Consider the following 19,831-nt stretch of genomic DNA (forward strand, 5'->3'; position numbering starts at 1 on the left):
AAGGGATCACTGTCATAGAAGTTGCCTCAAATTCCAGCTGTCTGGAAAGCAATGTAAAGTGGACCACCTGCCACAAAAAATATACTCAGTGAGCTCCAAGCAAGTTTTGGGGACTTCCCAAAACCAACGAAAACTTCAACTAAAAGTAGAATTTCAAAGTACTGTAATTTAGTTAGAAACCAACCCCCCAAATCAAACATGAACATCAATGTCTGTACTGAACAGCCTCATATGCTGGACACAAAATTTGTGTTATCGACCTGAATGTTACCAAGGATTCACGATTTCTGGCATCCATCGGTTTCATTTATTTATTTATTTACTTACTCATTTATTTATTTTGAGATGGAGTTTTGCGCTTGTTGCCCAAGCTGGAGTGTGATGGCACGATCTTGGCTCACTGCAACCTCTACCTCCTGGGTTCAAGCAATTCTTCTGCCTCAGCCTCTGGAATAGCTGAGATTATAGGTGTGCATCACCATGCCTGGCTCATTTTTTTTTTAATTTTTAGTAGAAACAGGGTTTCACCATGTTAGCCAGGCTGGTCTCGAACTCCTGACTTCAGATGATCCACCTGCCTCAGCCTCCCAAAGTGCTGGGACAGGTGTGAGCCACCATGCCCGGCCCCAACAGTGTTAATTTAAGAAAGTTGGATTGGCCAGGCACGGTGGCTCATGCCTGTAATCTCAACACGTTGGGAAGCCAAGGCAGGTGGATCACCTGAGGTCAGGAGTTCAAGACCAGCCTGCCCAACATGATGAAACCCTGTCTCTACTAAAAATGCAAAAATTAGCTGGGCATGGTTGCAGGCACCTGTAATCCCAGCTACTCGGGAGGCTGAGGCAGGAGAATCGCTTGAACCTGGGAGGCAGAGGTTGCAGTGAGCCGAGATCGTGCCACTGCACTGCAGCCTGGGTGACACAGTGAGACTCGCCTTAAAAAAAAAAAAGAAAGAAAGAAAGTCAGATTAAGTACCAAATACAGTAGAGCAAACCCAGCTGTGAGGCAAGGACCCCATCAAGTAGTCATGCAGTGCTTTTGTTAGTGTTCTCGGAGCAAGTCTTCCTCATCCCTCCCACATCCTCCTGACCTCCCTGTAAACCTGAACTACCAGGTACCTCAATTTTCTTCAAGGCCAGACTGTTCTTAATGTTGCTAAATTGGTTGAGGGAATGGGTGAGCCATCTTGCTCTGCACGTTGTCCTCAGGGTGCTCTTCAGGCAGTTCAGCAGCCACATGGCTTTGGACTGCAGAAGGAACTGGCCCATTACCTAGGCCAGTTACATCCCAAGATGTGTCCTCCAAAGAAGCCGATCAGACAGAGGGATGCTCACTGTGGTCGTAGCTCAGTCGAACGTTTTGTCCACTTGCCAGACATCCAGGAACGGGTTGGGGGACACACAGAGCCTCTTGTACCTCACGCACACCTGCTCGTACTGGATCTGGCTTCCGTTTCCCTGTGCCACACGTAGATCCTGCACCGTGCTGTCCAATTTACTGACTTTGCAAAGATGTCCAGTTCCAGCAGTGGGTTGCTGTGGGAGCCCACCAGAATCCAGGTGAAATTGGCCTGAGTGCACCTCCTGGAGGTGGAGAGGCGGTAGGAATCGTTGGTGGTGAAATAGCCCTGCACAAAGCGTCTCTCCGCCTTGGCCGGGCTCCTCACCGGGATGCACTGCTCCTGCAGATCTTCCTCTTCGTCCTTGGGCAGGTGAAGGAAGCCGGCGCCCAGCACGGCCGTCAGCATCATGGGCGCCAGCAGGAAGATCCAGGGGTGCGCGTCCACCTGCCACCTCGGCCACTGGAAGAAGAGCGGCGCCTCCAGGCAGTCGGTGTGGCAGTGGCGCCGGCAGACGGGGTCTCCGGGGTTTCCACCTTTGGCAGGGGTGCGTTGTCCCCCTCCAACGCCGGGGATGGCTGTGGCCCCTGCCCCTGCCCCAGCGACGGCCGCCGCCCCGAGGGCTGCCCTGAAGCCCCGCCCGGCAGCGATTCCGGTTCCTGATCCCACTCCGGGACCTCCCCGGCCCCGAACCTTGTGACGTCGAGCTAAGCTCTGTCTGGGACCCCTGCGGCCTCTTGGAGCCTGGCCCCGGCCCCGGCTTCCCCTCTGACTCGGACTCCGGTTTCAGCTCTGACCCCGGCCAGACCCCGGCCCCGACCCCGGCCAGACCCAGGCCCCGTTGCCCAGTCACGCTTCCTGGACGGCGACTCAGTCTTGGGGTCCAGCTGCGCCACGACCTTAGAGGAGCTGAAGCCCATTTCCGGGAAGCACAGGCGGCGTTCTCACTCGACACAGCCGGTGAAGAAGCAGCTGCTGGCGGAGCTGCCACCTCTGCCCTATCCAACGGCTTCCTGGAGAAATTCTAGGGGAGCCTGTGTGAGCGCGCCTGGAGCAGAGGCGGCGTGGGGAGCACGTGGTTGGCCCTGTCGCTTAACTAATCTGAAATGTGTTGGTGGCATGCTTGGCTCTCAGGGGGTTCAGCAAATACAACGAACACTTCTTCAAGGCCATCAAATGCGTGCCTGTTCTATGGGACTCGCAATGTATTGGGAGAATTTGAGTGTTTCTCCCCACAACACATAAACGGCACAGAAATTCCACGTGTCGTGAGTAACAGATTTTACCTTTCTTGCAGTCCACCCAGTAGCAGTTTGAGGTCAGACAGGTAATGCGACGACGTTGTAACAAGGTTCGAGAATAGCACATCTCACACACACGTGTGAACACCCAATCATCAGGCTCATTGAACTACAAAAGAATCCTCAAGCCTTTTAAATAAACTTCCACTCCTGCTCTGAAAAAAACAAAAACAAAAACAGGCTAAAACGGTAAATTTTGTGTTATGCATATTTTACCACAATTTCTTAATGGAGGGGAAAAGATGGCAATGTCATTGGGACAAAGGGATATGGAGGGAGATGAGAAATCACAGCTCAGAAGCCTCAGCTGTGAATTTCTTCCACCAGCCTCCCAACAAGGCTCAGGTGCTTCTTGTTGGGCGTCCTCTGCACTGTCATAGGCTTCCATTAGCCATGCTGCTACCACAGTGTCATGGTTCCCAGCTGCCTCTGGAAGGTAGGAGCATGGAGGGGAGAGGCTGTCTTCATTTTGTATCCAAGGTGTGCACCTCTGACTTTGACCCTGGTTGAAAGAGAGGGTGTGTGTCTATTAGGGGTGGGGGTTGGGGAAATAGGCCATCAGGAAAGGGAGGGAGTTCCAGCAGTGGCCTTTAATTTGATCATGAAATAGCAGACCATGTCATCATCTGCTGGCAGGAATTTGGTATGGGGGCCTTAAAGAAGGCTTGGAATTATGAAACAAGAAGATGGGCACGAGAGCTGATCAAAGGAAAGGAAAAGGATTGTTCCAGGGTGACATACCTCAGGCTGGAAACCATTTCCATCAGTATAATTAGCAGTGTGATTTCCTCCAGCTGTGCTTAGCAGCATGCCATCAGAAACAGCAAGCTGAGTGGTTGGAGGGACCCAGAACTGGGGCTTTGATAGGTAGGTGGGTTGTGAGTACAAAGCAGCAGAGAATTGAAGGTGCTGGGGAGAGAGTGGTTCGCATGCTTGACTGTGAGATCCAGTCTGGGTAGGGAAGGGAGTGAGGTCAGAAAGGAGCTGACAGATGGAAGGGGAGACCAGAGGACTGGATGATGTCAAGGGACCTATTTTGGGGGAATAAAGGAAGGGAAGTTTAGTGAGAGTGGATGACTCAGAAAACTGGAGGAATAAAATATGGAGCTGGGAAAGTTAAGACTTTGGAGGTGATATGGTTTCAGAGGATAATAAAGTCTTGGGTGTGGCCCAGAAGTGGTCAGCTGAAGGAGAATGAAAGGGGACAGTGTTGAGCAGGTTGGGGAACTGCCAGGCCAGATAATTGGCAGGCCATCCACAAGGGGCAGGGGCAAGTCTGCTTGTGGGGCTGAGAACCAGGCTATGCTTCATGTACTGAGCACCTAAAGCTTTCTGCAGTCATCTCTGCTCTTCTCAGCCGATGGCTGCTCACTGCAGGCAGGACTGGAAATGGCAGGAAATAACAGATAAGAAGTAAAGGATAGCACTTGGTAGACAGCCCAGTGGCTCCAGGGACACATGTGCTTCTCAGAGGCCAAGGAAGGACTGGTTCAGTCCTTGCTGCTAGCAGCACCTGCCAGCATGTGGATTGCAGTCCCATGTGCCCGGATGCAGACCCTGCAACTTTTTAGTTTTGATATTCATTTTTACCTCTGGGCAGGAATGAGCATGGTGAACTGAATAATAGAGATGAGACTGGATTACGCTGGTTTTGATCTGTTTCAGGACAGGAATTGTTTGACTTTGTGGTTGCTAAAAGAAAGGCAATTCTCCAAACTAAGACCATACTTTATTCCTGAGTTTAGAATTAACTGATTAAAATCCTGAGACTTATGTTTATTGTAGCACTATTCACAACAACCAAGATATAGAATCAACCTAATAACCCACAAATCAGTCATTTGCAGCAGCACGGATGCACCAAGGATTTTCCACCAAAAAAAACAAGGCATTGATAAATGTAAAATTAATCAATTTTAATTATTTAAATTAAATAAGTAAATATAAATAAATAAACTAAATAAATAATTTAATCAAATTTAATTATTTAAAATTAATCATCAGGATAGTGGTTCATCTGGGGGCCACCAGGGAAGTGCACATCAGGCTTCAAGGGTGCTGGCAACATTCCTTTTCTCAGGCCAGGTGGTGTGTACCTACCTGGGCTTGTTTGAATCCTTAAACCAGACATATATGGACAATATATTTGTATATAAACCTGCAACAAAGAGATGACTAAACGAAGAGATGACTAACCTTATTAAGAAATAATATGGTATTTAGAGGAGAAGAAAGAAGGAAAAGAAGACCAGAAGCTGGAGAACCTGGCAACAAATGTGATGTCAAGGCAAGAGGAAGCAGAGCCTGGTTCTGGAGCCCCGATTCTACAGTGGGACAGATAGATGTGCATTTGAATTCTTTTTTTTTGTTTGTTTTGTTTTGTTTTGATACAGAGTCTTGCTCTGTCACCCAGGCTGGAGTGCAGTGGTGCGATCTCCGCTCACTGCAAGCTCTGCCTCCCAGGTTCACGCCATTCTCCTGCCTCAGCCTCCTGAGTCGCTGGGACTACATGCGCCTGCCACCGAGTCCGGTTAATTTTTTGTATTTTTAGTAGAGATGGAGTTTCACCGTGTTAGCTAGGATGGTCTCGATCTCCTGACCTCGTGATCCACCCACCTCAGCCTCCCAAAGAGATATTCATTTGAATTCTAACTTTGTCTTTTCGGAGCTGGGTAGATCTCCATAACCTCTCAGGGCATCAATTTCCTCAGCTGTGAAAGAGGAACAAAAATAGATCCATCCTGAGGTTGCCAGATGAATTAAGTGACATAATATATGTACCACCTAGTGTGGTGCTGGCCATCTAATTCATGGCCTTCCTGTCCTTTCTTACCATGCCTTTTCCCTCCCTCCATCCCCACTCCTTCCCCCACACAGCTCTGGCTAAAATCAGCCTAACTGCTCTTCTTCCTGTTGAGTTATTTATAAACTGGCCACCTGGGAGTGGCATGAAAAGGGCTGCTGCCCTGGGGCGTGGATGCTGGGCCTATGGTGACAGGCCTGTGTGACTGGAGGGTGGTGATTCAACAGGGTCATTCATGATGCCTCTTGTTTAGAGGGCAATGCGTGCTATGGGTCCTTTTTTCTAACACTTGCAGAAGATTTCAGCCCTGGCCACAATGTTTGCTGTCAGAGGATGGAAAAGTCTTCCTCAATTTATGGTTCATACCCCATTCTTCTGAAGTGCTGGTTATGTTCAAAACTCTGCCAGAAAAGGTTTGTATTTTTTTGCATGTGTGCCAGAATGGAAACTGGCTGGTTTTTGTCTCACGGTTAAACGTATCAATTCCAGAGAACATCCCTTCTTTTATTCAGACATCTAACTACTGAAATCTTTTCACAGCAGCCTTTTCTGCTTTATTATAATTTGTCTTGGGCCTCACTATGCTTTGATTTCTCTTTCTCCCTGTCACTAATGCACATTAGTTCAAGCCTCTGACATTTCTTATTAATCTTCAATTTCTTTCCAACCCTTCCAAAAAACCCCACTGGTGCTCTGAAGTTAATGAGAGGTTGAGATCACACTTGTAACTTAGGGTTACTGTTTTCTGAGGGGTGCTCTGTGTAACTCACTTACTGATTAAGGGCAATGTTGGTAACAATATTTTTAAAAAAGAAAACACAGAAACACATAAAACATAAGTATTTGCTAAAGAAATAAAATACAGTGTTGAAAATGGCATTTGGGAATATTCTGATTTTTCTTTGTAAGTGAAATCTTGTTTAGCAACCTTGGTTTCTTACCCCTACTTTCATTGAAGAAGTTTCAGATTTTTATTTTTAAAATATGGAAATACTACCTTCTGCAGTTAGATCATAATTTTTCACTTTTCCTCCACTTGGACATTGATACATAAGATCCATGGTTTGATTTTCAGTCATGTGTTGGTTTAAACAATGTTGATAAATATCTATACCTTGCTTACAGGTATTCTCTCAAGATTGTTGTCTGAATATGAGTCCCTTCTATGAATTGATTTGTGACCCTTGTAATTCATTGACGGCCATACAAACATTTTGATGTGTTCATGGCCTTCAGTGACTTTAAACAAAGAAACACATTGCTTTAACCCCCTACAGGAGTTCCCTTGTCCAAGGGCATGTAACCTTGGTTCATCAATAGGTTTATTGTTCTTTTTCTGATATTATCCTGTATATACTGTGACAATGTTTATTGAAATATTCTTGTTTAAAGATATCATCCCCATTCAGTGTTCATATATTTTTATATGCCTCTTAGAAACTTCCTAAAACGTATTTCCTTGTATTAATTTTATCCACAGGCAGCTTTTAAAGCCTTAAAGCGAACTCTACAGCTGATAGCTCCTCTGCATGATATCGTGGCCTACCTTGTCAGTTTTGCTAAGCTTGGCAATTGTCCAGCATGTTTTGAATTTCCTCGAAGTCCCAACCCTTTGAGAGGTGACTGGGGAGGAACTGAGGGCATTGGTGAGTGATTAAAGGTGATTCAAATCACCTTCAATATTCACTGGAAGTTCTATGAAGCTCTTAATACTTGGAAAGACAGAACTACAATATACTCTCATAAATGACAGCAATCAGAAGGGCAAAGGAAAAGTCCAAACTGTCTTATAGACTGTCTCCACACTGCACAGCTATCTGCTTGATTCCGCATTCACGGGCTATACCCCAAAGTGCACCAAGTTGGGAGTCTGGAGGCCTGGTCTTACTCTGCCTCTGCCACTTGGTTACTGAAAGCTGGGTACTTTACTCTCTGGGTCTCTGCTTGTCCATCTATAAAATGGGGTGATAGTATCTGTCTCATAAAAATGTTCTGTGGATTGAAATTTATGTAAAAATTCTAGGATATATAAGCCCCCATTAAATATTAGTTTTCTTTCGTTCCCGTTTCCTTCCTGGCCTTCATAAACTCACATGGCAAGGTCAGAGCCAATCACTCCCTATTAAGAAGCTTGTAAACAGCCCTTGGTTAGCTATCAATGACCTAAAAGTCTTTGTGGTAAGAATGATTGAGGCTGTAGTTTTATACGCCCAGTGCTCATCAGCACAGGTTATATTATAAGATAAACACATGAGGTGAATTAAAGACACTAAAATGTTTACTAAGCTACATTTATCAGAATCAGGGAAAGTAATCTTGCCTTAATAATGTGACTACCATCCAAATAATGTCACTGGTCATGTAAATATAAATTAATAGCAAAATACTATAGTAGCCAGGGATTTTAAAGAACAAGAAGAGCCTAGGAAATGAGGCAACATGCCTATTTAAACCTAATTGCTCTTAAAACAAATGTCAGAGAATCTGAGGATATTCCCCTGTGGCAGGTTGGTGCATAAAGGAAATACATTTGTGGGAGACCTTGGAGCTGGTGGCAGGTATATTTGCATTGTGCTAAGGAACACTGAAGGGCTCTGTAAACATTTAGATGTGGACATACGGAAGGGCATGAGTGCTGATCTGGGAGGAGGATAATGCCTGTGTCTAGGAGTGGCAGGATGAAGGGAGAGTGGTAGTGGTGCCGCCTCAGCAGAAGGTACAGAATTGTTGCAGACTAATGAGCTCTCAGAGTGACTCACAAATCTTCAACATAAGCATCCGATTAGAGAAGCTCCAAAGCACTCTTAGGTCCTTTCCTTTTACTAGTTTGGGGACTGTTGTAAATGGGGCTTACTCAGAAAATAAGCTAAGACACTCTTCGGAGAGCTGTTGGATGTCAGGAGGGTGTGGGGGCTGAGCTTTAGCTAACGCACAGGAAGAAGGAGTGTGGCCAAGAGAAATGTCCTGCCTGCCGTTGAGATGGGGAGGCAGGTGTTACATGGAGATGAGATAGAACCGAGAGAGCCAGAGCCATGTTTCCTGGTGAAGTCACTACTTAGAAAGTCCTACAGCAGCTGGGCGTAAAGGGTGCCCCCAGGCAAAACCTGCAGGGAGGTGATCTGGGGTGCTTCCCAGACTGGACAGGAGTGGACTTGGATCAGTGTAGAAAATAGGAGGGACAGTCCTAGCAACATAAGAAAAGGACACTGGCGAAAGCAGCAGGCAGAACTGCACGTGGCCAGTCCAGAGTAGTGAACCTACCTGTGAACGAACCATGAGTATGGCTCTGAGGAACAATGGGAAATGAGGCCAAGTTGAGGACCTAGAATTCAGGAAGAAGGGAATTGTTTTCCTGCCATTTCTGCATTGTGAACCCAGAAACCATTGAGATATGTGGGGCCCAGGCTTTCTGAAGCATGCAGAGAGGCCCACATTGTCATGTTACACATTTGTGCTCCAGGGAAAATGTACAGTTTTGCATGCTCTGCTTTGCTCAAAATAAAGAGCAAACTTAAAAAAATATATATCCCCTCCAAGATAATCTTTTTAAAAAGACTAGGCTGCTTAGTTCCTGGCCTGTTTCCCAGAGGAGGCAAGAAGAACTAAGGGAAAAGATGAAATGAGAGTCTGTTTCTTTAAGCCATCTCAGAACAATTTAGAGTTCGTTCTAAATTGTTAGTTCTAATTTTTAGTTAGTTCAAATTACTTTTGTGGATTTGTATGCTTTAAAGTATTTTTAAAACAAATCTTGAGGGAAACTCAAGATTTCAGCTTTTGGTCCTCCCCTTGACTGACGAAAACAGCTCTTAGACACTGTGGACCAGCTCTGTGGATACAGCCAATTCTCTCCTTCCCTGAAAGCCAGTAACTCCCTTTGAAGTCCACGTGAAGCAGAGGATGTAATCAGAATGTGGACGTTTACACTGTGACTTCCTTTGCAAAGGATAAGGAGGCCAATTAAAGCCCAAATACTTCACACTGAACTTAGGGTTTCAGGAACTCTCTAGACAAACGAGGAATGAAGTGTACGAGCTCTGAGTCTTCATGCAGAGACAGGGCCACTGTGACTCCTCTCTCTCTCCCTCTCTCTCTGGCTGCCTGGCTGTCTGTCTTCTCTGACTTCCCAAACGGGACCCTCTTGGGAAAGACATGAGCAAAGGCTCCTTTCCCGATGATTCCTGGCACAGGGTTCACCCTAGCCTCACCACCATCGCTGCCTGCAACAACCCTCTGCCCTGTCCCCACCGCCAGGCTGCTTGTCCTGCCACCTCCCCTCCCACCAAGCCTCTTGACTCCACAAAGGAAGGAAAGTCAGAATGAGGATTTAAAGATCAGTAAAATAACAAAGGAAAGGCAGTCCTGCCTCCACATCTGTATTTTAATGATAATACTACATATCAACATACAACAATTTTGCTGGGAAGCGATCACCTGCCAGTAGTATATAAACGATGGAAATGACAGAAAAAAAAATCACCTGTAAGCCAGCCACTCTAACAAGTGAAATAATTTTATTTATCTTTACTCCCTTCTAGCCCATGCCCAAATATATTCCATATTTACATTTTACCCACCTTCAACCATAAGATATGTGTAATTTTATATTCTCCTTTTTTCATTGTCGTTGCAGAGGATTAGAAAATTTTCCCCTGGTTACTGCATAGCCTGATAGAGTATATTACTTTTAGACCGAACACACTAGGCCTTGAACAAATGAGGCTCCCTGACCACCTCTCCTCCTTCCCACCACCACAAAAGTTCTTGTACAATTCACTCTAATATGACTCTTTTTCTGGTGAACTCTTCAGTCCAATAGAACTATCAGATTTAGAGGAGTCATAAAAGAGTTTGCTGATTGGACTCTATTATTTGGGGCTGGAAACAAAAATAAAACACATTTTTTATTGTATAAAACAGCAAATGGATATGAAATCTGGACTGCTCATCTGTTCTTAAAGCCAAGAGCACATGTTATACATGTTAGCAACCATTCTCAGCCCTGGATCTGCCTGATCAGGCTCTCATGGACAGCTTCCCCCTCCCACAACTCTCTGCTTTCTGCTTTCTCAGTCGGTAGATGCTGGAGCCCAGTACTTGGCTAGGGAGGAAAGAAGGCTGCTTGCATGTGGACCAGCTGTCAAGATAGAGCATCTCCAGAAATGCCCTGTGGGCTTCCTGTCTCACTCCTGCCTTGGACTGCACGTCGAGGCATTGTGATCAGTTTTCACAATCCTAACAGGGATGTCCTCTCAGGGTAGAAAACGATCACTATGTTCACAGGGATATTTCAGACCAGCTGACATTCTGGTAGCCCTGTAAGTGTGAGCCCAACCATGTTCCCCAAGGGCTCATCACTTTCCACTGTGCTATCCTGTTCTGACTAGCTCCTTCTCTATGCCAGTAACTAGGATATACATACTTAGATGCTAGGATGGTCATCCAGACTCAGGCTGGGTTCCACATCCCAGCACTGAGTGACCCACAGGCCCCTAAGTTAGATTTTTACCCAAAATGAATACAAATCTATGTATATGTAGCCTACTCTTGCAGTAAGGGTCTAAGAAATAAGGCAAATATGGATCCCTCACATTTACTCCTAAAATGACTAGAATCTCCTAGAGGGATATGTATGCATATGTATATGCATGTGTATGTATACATATGTGTGCATATCTTTATATATACACATATGCACATGTGTTTTTTACTTGCTTTGGATGGTCTTGAGTCTTCTTTAATCCATGAGCCAGTGACAGGGAGTGCTGATTTGGATATAGCATGGCAATGAGAGATGAGTGCTGATTCATAATCTCTGATGGTTTCAAGTGCCTAACAGATATACTGAGGACTAGACTTTCCTATTCCTGTCACTTCTCCTTTTTGTTCTATTTCAAGACCATAGCCTTATAAATTTTAAAACTTTCTTTCCATGGCCTGCTCTTATTGTACTGAAAAGCCAAGCAAATTTTTATCTTCCTGAGGAAGGAAGGAGACATAAATCAGACCTTTGATTCTACAGCATAAGGCTTTGCTGGTCTTGCAAAACATATAATTAGTATACCCACAAACAAAACAAGGGAAGTCTGATTAGGTGACAAGTATGGGACAAAATGTTGGTTTACTGGTTTAGCTATAGTAGCCTATATTTCACACTGTCAGACTAAAATGTTGTCCATCTTCTAGGGTCTGAGCTTCAAGAGCTGCAGAACATGATTGACAGCCTCCAGAGCCCCCAAGACCCTACCCGGGTGGCCCAGGCACTCCTCCTCCGGAGGGAGGTTATGTTTTTGCAGTTTGACGCTGCAGTAAGGCATCTCATCCGGTAAGGGCTGGAGCACTAATCCTGTTCTAGTAAATTCTGCAGCGGAGGTGTTTGCTGAGTGACCATCTAGGGAGGCCACTCTTGGCAAGGTTAGATAATGAGCTTAAAATAGTCATGGGCACAAGCAGATCCAGAACGCCATGGCTACCAAACATGACCTGCCACAAAGCCTGTCTGTGAGAATATGTTCTTGTTGGCTAATAACACTCTTGATTTTAGCAAATGTAATTTCAGAACAGTTCATATAATGATTGCTGCTTTCAGTGTACAGGGGCTTCTACTGGGAATAACATTTTTGTACTTCTAAAGATAATTAGGTTTTTTTTTTTCAACATTTGTTTACCTTTCAAAAAGACAGAATTTTTACTGCACCTCTCAAGCTAATGGAATTGGCTACCAGCGTTAAATTTATAAATAAATCCATCTACCTCTAGCCTTGTAGGTACTATTGTGTTAAGTACTCCACATACAAAAGGAACGTTTCAATTGGTTAATTAATCATGATGCTGATGGGAAAATTAGCTTGGATTAAGTTTCATAATATTTCCAGTATAAATAAGTTTTGTATGAGAGGGAAGGAGGGTTAGCCCTAAAGGTCTCTGCTTATTTTTTAATTGTCAAAATTAACTTTTTTGGGTTAGCTCCCGGTGTGAGTATTTAGCCACTGAGAGGGCCTCAGAGGGCTGTCTGTGCTCTTACCTGTAGGTTGCAGCTGCTTTCCACTGCACTTGTGGGCATCCATGGAGAATGACAAGGTGGGGGTTGCACTGAACTGTCTTGTTCTTTTTCTACTCTCAATCTTCTTTACTCTGACATCAGAGGACTCTTGGATTTAGAATGTAAATTCAGCAGGACAAAAATCAGGCTAATTTGTTTTCTTTATATTGACAAATAGCTTCCTGAGCTGTAGCTTAGTCAAGCAGGTAAGATGTAAAGCCTCAGACAATTATCAGGATGGCCATTTGTTAGTCCTCTGGGCTCTGAAAGCCCAAGGTCAGAATTTGCAAGGATTTTACATACTGGTGAAGAAAAGTCCTTTTTGGATTTTAGCTATGAAGGATTCTGTTTGGTACTGCTCTCCCAGGGGAACCACTCTGCTTCCAGGAAATCCCCTGGAATTGCTTTGCCAGGGCTTTCTTTGTCCTCACACTCGGTCTACAGAAATGGAGGGCATTGTGTCCTATTTCTGGTTTTATGTACTTTTCTGTGACCCTCTGGAGAGAATCACCCAGATGGTTCACCCCACTGTGTCCTCCACTGGTTACATTTCCCGAGCCTTTTTTCTTCAGAGCTGTTCAGATTGTGTGTGTTTGGAATTATACAGCTACTAAGTGGCAGACTAGAATTAGAACCTAGGTGTGTTTGACTCCAAAACCCGAGATCTATGATGGAGACCAAGCAGCAGCATGGACAGAGAAGAGGATGCTGAAGAAAAGGCAAGAGGCAGGAGAAAAAGAGAAGCTAAAAGATAAATGTCATCCCTCTTGATTGTTTTACTTAGTGCTGAACCTGTAAACAAGGGAAGTCCTTAGAGAATGGAAAGAGATAGGAAGCTTGGGACAGTTCCCTGACCCTTCCTGGAGCTCACCAAGACTGAGCAAACCTGACTGTTTACCCCAGGAATTTTCTGCCCATGTAAGCTGAAGGCTTCTCCAGAATTTGCAAAGGAAAAACTGAACTCTTACCTGGAATAAGGGCGGCATGCTTCACAGATGAGGGTGGGGTGTAGGGGGAGGAAGGATGTTGCTCAGGGATGACAGGACAGTAGCCCTGTAAAGTCGCTGAAAATTTGGCTCCTGCTTCTCTGTGGCATAGATCATCTTGGGTACTGGCTATGTGCATGTTTCTAGGCACAAAACATTTCACTCTGCCCGTCTCAACCCCCCTCTACTAGCCAAAGGGCTGATGGAAATTGATAGCTGTCCTCCGAAGGGTTGGATCACACTGACCAGGGCCCAGCATTCATCTCTGGACATGTCCACCAACCTGCAGGAGTTATTGATTAGCCAATTCAAGAAATGCCCGAGGATTGAGTTATCTTTAGTGCCAAGTGAATTAATCATTTGCATTGAAGGTAAATGCTTGGGTGACAAAGCAGTTCTATCCAATCTCATCTATTTAAGTAAGGAGTTGGCAAACTACTGCTGGAGGTCTCTGCCGATTTTTGTATGGTCTGTGGGCTAAGGATGGCCTTCCCATCTTTAAATGGTTGAAAAAAATGTGTAAAAGAATAGTATTTTGTGACCCATGAAAATGCTATGGAGTTCATATTTCCATGTCCGTAAATGAAACATTGTTGGAACACAGTCATGCCCATTCACTTACGGATTGTCACCGCTTTCACACTACAACCATGGAGCTGAATAGTTGCCACAGAGTCCGTAGGGTCTGCAAAGATGAAAATATTTACCATCTGGTCCTTTAAGAAAAAGTTTAGGCTGGGCGCAGTGGCTCAAGCCTGTAATCCCAGCACTTTGGGAGGCCGAGGTGGGTGGATCACAAGGTCAGGAGATCGAGACCATCCTGGCTAACACGGTGAAACCCCGTCTCTACTAAAAATACAAAAAAAAAAAAAAAAAAAAAAAATTAGCTGGGCATGGTGACGGGCACCTGTAGTCCCAGCTACTCGGGAGGCTGAGGCAGGAGAATGGTGTGAACCCGGGAGGCGGGTGAGCTGAGATCTCGCCACTGCACTCCAGCCTGGGCTAAAGAGCGAAACTCCATCTCAAAAAAAAAAAAAAAGTTTAGTTTTTTATCCCCTGATTTAAAGAATACAATTCGTTTGCACTTTAGGGGTAGAAGGAAAGAAAGAAGTCCCTCAAAGTTACTCTATAGCACGGTATAAAATATGTAGCATGAAACATGCCTCTAGTCTGAATGTATTGTTGATGTTCAGGGTGATTAGGGTAAAAAGGAGAAAGCTGAAGAGATATCCTGATAATATAATCCTTCCTGCCGCAAGCCTGCTTTAGGAGTACATCAAGGAATTTCTAAAGAAAACAACACGAGCCTCTCATTCCTTGAATGTTTGTTGCTTTTCTCTTCATTTTTGTTTTTGTTTTTGAGACAGAGTCTCACTCTGTCTCCCAGGCTAGAGTACAGTGGCATGACCTCAGGTCACTGCCACCTCTGCCTCCCAGGTTTAAGTGCCTCAGCCTCCCGAGTTGCTGGGATTACAGTTGTGTGCAACCACACCCAGCTAATTTTTGTATTTTTTGTAGAGATGGGGTTTCACCATGTTGGCCAGGCTAGTCTCGATCTCCTGACCTCAAGTGATCCGAGTGCTGGGTATAGGTGTGAGCCACTGCACCCAGCCTTCTCTTCATTTTGGAATGTGTTTTTATTTTCATGCTCACTTACTCAACTCTCTCTAAACATGCAGATATTTAAGTGTGCTTTGACAGCTGGGTGTGGTGGCTCACTCCTTTCATCCCAGCACTTTGGGAGGCCTATGTGGGAGGATCCCTTGAGCCCAGGAGTTTGAGACTGTTGTGAGCTATGGTTGTGCTGCTGCACTCCAGCCTGGGCATCAGAGATCCTGTCTCTAAAAACAAAAAGAAATAAAAATTAAAAAATAAAGTGTGCTTTGGGTTGTCTGGGGATTCCTGGGAGACACAAAGGAGCCTGGGCCCTCACATGAGCAGTGCTGAACTCATGGCCACGGCCCTCGTTTTTGGTATCTGATAAGCAAAGAGCTTTTGCCTGTCCTTCTCCGGGCCACTTTCCAGGTTTCATTATGTTGTTACCTGGAGGAAAACTGTAGCATGTGCCCTGTGAGTTCCCTGAGGTTCAAAATAGCTTTTACTGATGGCAAGAAGATTAAACTTTCCAATGCCACATCACTGACTCACACTTGGAGTTTAAAAGTGATCCGTTTGAGATTTAAAATCAGTTAATTCAAGATTCTCCCTCTTCCCCTTCGTTTTAATCACCTCCTCTTCACTTGCTGGAGAGGGAAGGGTTCTGCCTTAGGGTCATGGGGATGGCTGAACACACAACACCTGACCCTGGACAGATGGGGTGAATGGTAATTTATTAGTCACAGACACAATCCAGAGGAAGAGGACACTGCCCCCCTACACAGGGCCACTTGGGAACAGAGTGAACAAGCAAGGGCTGTGGGAGGCAGGTTTTGTCATATCAGGAGAGTGTGATGTTCTGTGCTTCACACAGGAAGGGGTGATTGATTTGAATAATGCTGTGGTCTGGCAGGGAACTGAAACCGCTACTCAGGGATAAGCAGGAATTGCACCTGGTTCCTTTGATAAGGAAGGTCGTTAAACCTGGAGACCTTATCTGTGGGAGCAGAGTGGGGAGTGGGGAACTTTGTGGCTAAGCTATTTGAGGCCTCCCGATTTTGCCAGAAGTCAAGGCAGCACAAATTTTGGACCTTAAGTTTAGGGCTCACATGACACTCTTCTCGTTCTTCCATCCTCTCAGAGGTGATCTAAGTTTCTGGCAGTGCTTTCAAATCTTCTGGCAGTTGGGAAGACACAGCCACTTCCCTTATCTCTGCTGTGGGTGAGCTGGCCTCTTCTGGTTAGCCTGCTGTTCAGCACCCCTCTGGGTACCCACATGTGGAGGTCTTTCTCCCCACTTTGAGGGGCTGCCTGTCTTCCTGGGAGGCCACCTCACAGAGAATCCAAGCAAAAGGTACCTTCTGCTCTGGGATACCCTCCTCCAACTTATCCAGCATCTTTCCTTAGGCATCCACTAGAACTAAGCTCTAGAAATAGTCTTTCCTTGTTTAACTGTTATTTCCTTTTAGGCAAGAAAAATCATTCTAATCTATCATACATACTTCCTTCTCTCTGACTTATGGTATAAATTTCATGCTCCAGTCTTCAGGGTTTGTGGTTCTTGATATACAAAGCCATGTTTTGTTTAAAACCAAACAAGAACTTTTCTCCTCCAAACCCCAAGGAGGCTTAAAATTTAAAATTTAGTTTTTATAAAGAACTATTGTCTCAGCTGTTGGTCTTAAAATAATTCATTCAATAAACAATTGATAGCTTTTTTCTAGAGCTACAGCTTCACTATTCAGTTCAGTAGCCACATGTGGCTATTTAATTTACTTTAATTAAAATTATTATTAATTTAAATGAAAGAAAATTAAAAATTCAAGCTGGTCTGAGTGCAGTCGTGTTTACAACTAATTGATCACAACCAGTTACAGATTGCTTTATTCTTTCTCCACTCACACTGCTTCACTTGACTAGCCCTTGAAAAAAAGAAAAAGAAAATTAAAAATTCATTCCCTCAGTCACAGTAGTCACATTTCAAGTGTACAACTGCCACACGTGGCCAGAGGCTACTCTACTGGACAGTGCAAATATAGGACATTTCCACCATTGCAGACTCTTCTGGCAGACATTGCTAGTCGAGAGTATGCCAACCCTCCCTGTGAGGGCTACAAACTGTGAAAGTCGAGGGCAAGGGGCATGGGGGTTGATGTGGCTGAAGAAGGAACCTGTTAATATATCAAAATGTTTTCTTGCTTCTCTAACTTTGAGGAAAGTTTTGAACTTTAGAAGTGTAAGTAATTGCTTTTAATGAAATGCCCCCCCATGTTTTGGTAGAAGAACATTTTTGGCAGCTGGAAATGTTCCTGCCTACCAGTCTGTCACAGACGGCATGTGCCATGGGCTACCAGCACTGAGCAACTCTCTCAGGAAGAGCATTTTTGCCTCACAGCTCAGCCTGCCCCAGCCACTGGATCCACGGAGCCTCCAGGTGTGTTTCAGATGTATTTTTATACTGTAAATGGTGTGCAGTGCGTAGGGAATCTAGTCAGTTTGTTTCCATTTGGTTTAGATTCTGCAGGGGCTTTCAAGACTTTAATGCCCTCTGTCTTCACTGGCTCTGCTTCACTTGCACAGTGGAAGAGTCTGGGCCCCAGGGCCGGCTGTGATTCCCAGTCAGGGTCTTTGTCTCCAAACACTCAACAGGCTGATCGGGGCAACAGCTAGTCTGTTCACAGTTGATAGCAAAACAAACAATCTTCTCCACTTCATAAATAGTCATGATAGCAATTGCAATACATAAATGACATCAGTAGCTGGGTTTTCAATAGCTCTGGTTATAACACCTGTTATTGAAGGTAATCCTGGCAACTATTGTCGCTCCTAGGCAGGAACAATATTATCCACCTTCTACAACCAAAGAGTTCAAGATTCAGGAAGGCCAGAGATCAGACTATTCCAGAATCATGGCAGCACCAGGTTGCAAGCTGTATTAGTTACTTATTGCTGCACAATGATTTACCCTAAAGTTTGGCAGATTAAAACAATAGACATTCATTATCTAACGTAGTTTCTGAGGATCAGAAATCTGGGAGCAGCTCAGGTGGGTAGTTCTGGCTCAGGGTCTCTCATGAGTCAAGATGTTGGCCAGGGCTGTAATCATCTCAAGGCTCGACTGGAGGACAACCTGCCTCCAAGCTCACTCCTATGGCTGCTGGTGGGCACCAGAAGATCCACTTCCAGGCTTATTCACATGGGCTTCTGCACAGAGCTTCCTTGCAACACAGCAGATGGCTTCCCCCAGCACAAACAGTCCGAGAGAGAACCCAAGATGGAAGTCGCAGTGTTTTTATTACCAGATTTCAGACTCTCCATCACTTCTGTCATATTCTTTTCACTGGAAGTGAGTCACTAAGTCCAGAACACATTCAAGGGGAGGGGAAGTAAGCTCCACCTCTTTACAGGAGGAGTGTCAAAGAACTAGTGGATATCTCTTTCAAACTACCTCACAGTCCCTGGTCTTTTGACTCCAAAATTTCCAGTTTAATATTCTGATTTTATAATGCTAAGCCAAGGGACACCAACATCAACCTCAAGCAAGTCCCACATTTCTACCTTCAGTGGCTGCAAGACAGTGACTTTTGGCCCAAGCCATGGCCCTCATTTAGACCCAGAAGACAGGGTTGGACCGTGACCATTGGATCTGCTCTTGCTTCCTTTGGGTGTTGCCTGGGATTAGGTGGATACAGGAGTCCTGGCTCCTTGCTGTCAGAATCAACTCCAACTCCAGGACTTGACTAAAACCAGAACCAGGTCTGGAAGTGTAGAATGGAGTCAGATAGGCAGGCCCACTGGTTCCAGGGCTGCAGATGGTATCACAAAGGACAGAGGATGCCTTAGCTGTTGGTTAGTGATATGGAGGAGCCAGACTCACATGTAATAATTTGTGGTGCTGGTCTTGAGTTGTTACCGAGAATTGGAGCACAATAATGATGAAGGACAACTTTTTAAGGTTCCTGATATTGAGAGAATTTGAGTACATTTATTTTTATTGATTTTAAATATGTCCCATTGGTGTTATACTGTTCTGGAACTTCTGAACACTGGTGCTGATTAGTTACACTGAAATCTTAAGTACTCTTCTGTGTTTCACCATCTGCTGAGAAAACAATTTAAAAAATAAATTATTGCTCTCTCTTCTATATCTCTAGGAACTATCAAGAAATACTTACACATAATAAATAAGTCATCCAAAATTGTTTTGGGGTACAGACACAGATATCCTATTCATATACAGATATCTATTAATTTTGAACACAAAGTACAACATTATCATGTTTATTATTTGGTTCTCTTAGGCATTTGAGCTGTTTCCTTGGAGAGCATTTCTGGAAGATGGAGGACCATTCCCAGTTATGAGTAACAGCCCAGATACCCTAGAATATAATATGCAGGTAGGATAGGTCTTCTCCATTGTTGCAGAGAGAACTGAGTGCAGACTGCAAAGATGGTTGCCATTGGGTTCACAGGTCAGATCCTCCTACTCTCACCCACGATGAATAATGTGTGAGATAAGCAGCGTGTTTGATTTTGAGGCTGTAAACCCAGGGTCACGAGGTGAGTCACATTTTCTTATGATAGAAGGGAAGCATGCTCTCAACTGGCATGGGCCTGGGTTGTAGACTGAGCTGCAGTTTTCGTAACAGTAGTGATCTGGGAGAATGGCCAGTCATCTTCAGTCATGGGCTGGGCCTCTTAGAGAAACTCCCAGGCTGGCAGCTCAGAGATGTGTGACTCCTGACCTGTCCGTAAACAGTTGTGGGA

General features: G+C 44.8%; 2 protein-coding genes and 1 non-coding gene across 3 annotated transcripts in view; 1 reads left to right on the forward strand and 2 right to left on the reverse strand.

The window, feature by feature from the left end:
- LOC100972187 (uncharacterized) overlaps window positions 1-19,831 on the forward strand; it is a 190,938-nt gene that overhangs the window by 124,393 nt on the left and 46,714 nt on the right. The window contains exons 28-32 of the mRNA XM_034962679.4: window positions 5,739-5,856; window positions 6,924-7,089; window positions 11,627-11,765; window positions 17,345-17,498; window positions 19,366-19,461. Coding sequence (XP_034818570.4) covers window positions 5,739-5,856; window positions 6,924-7,089; window positions 11,627-11,765; window positions 17,345-17,498; window positions 19,366-19,461 — 673 coding nt within the window. The remainder of the gene's footprint in view (window positions 1-5,738; window positions 5,857-6,923; window positions 7,090-11,626; window positions 11,766-17,344; window positions 17,499-19,365; window positions 19,462-19,831) is intronic.
- On the reverse strand, window positions 351-3,119 carry LOC129398031 (patched domain-containing protein 3-like). The gene has a single exon (XM_055114035.2). The coding sequence runs from the start codon at window positions 1,748-1,750 to the stop codon at window positions 1,418-1,420; it is 333 nt and encodes a 110-aa protein (XP_054970010.1). The 5' UTR covers window positions 1,751-3,119; the 3' UTR covers window positions 351-1,417.
- Window positions 2,657-2,761, reverse strand: LOC112440277 (small nucleolar RNA U13). Its single transcript, XR_003028452.1, has one exon. It is a non-coding gene; the product is annotated as a small nucleolar RNA U13 (small nucleolar RNA).

Source organism: Pan paniscus, chromosome 5, assembly GCF_029289425.2.
Source record: "Pan paniscus chromosome 5, NHGRI_mPanPan1-v2.0_pri, whole genome shotgun sequence".
NCBI classification, from domain to species: Eukaryota; Metazoa; Chordata; class Mammalia; order Primates; family Hominidae; genus Pan; species Pan paniscus.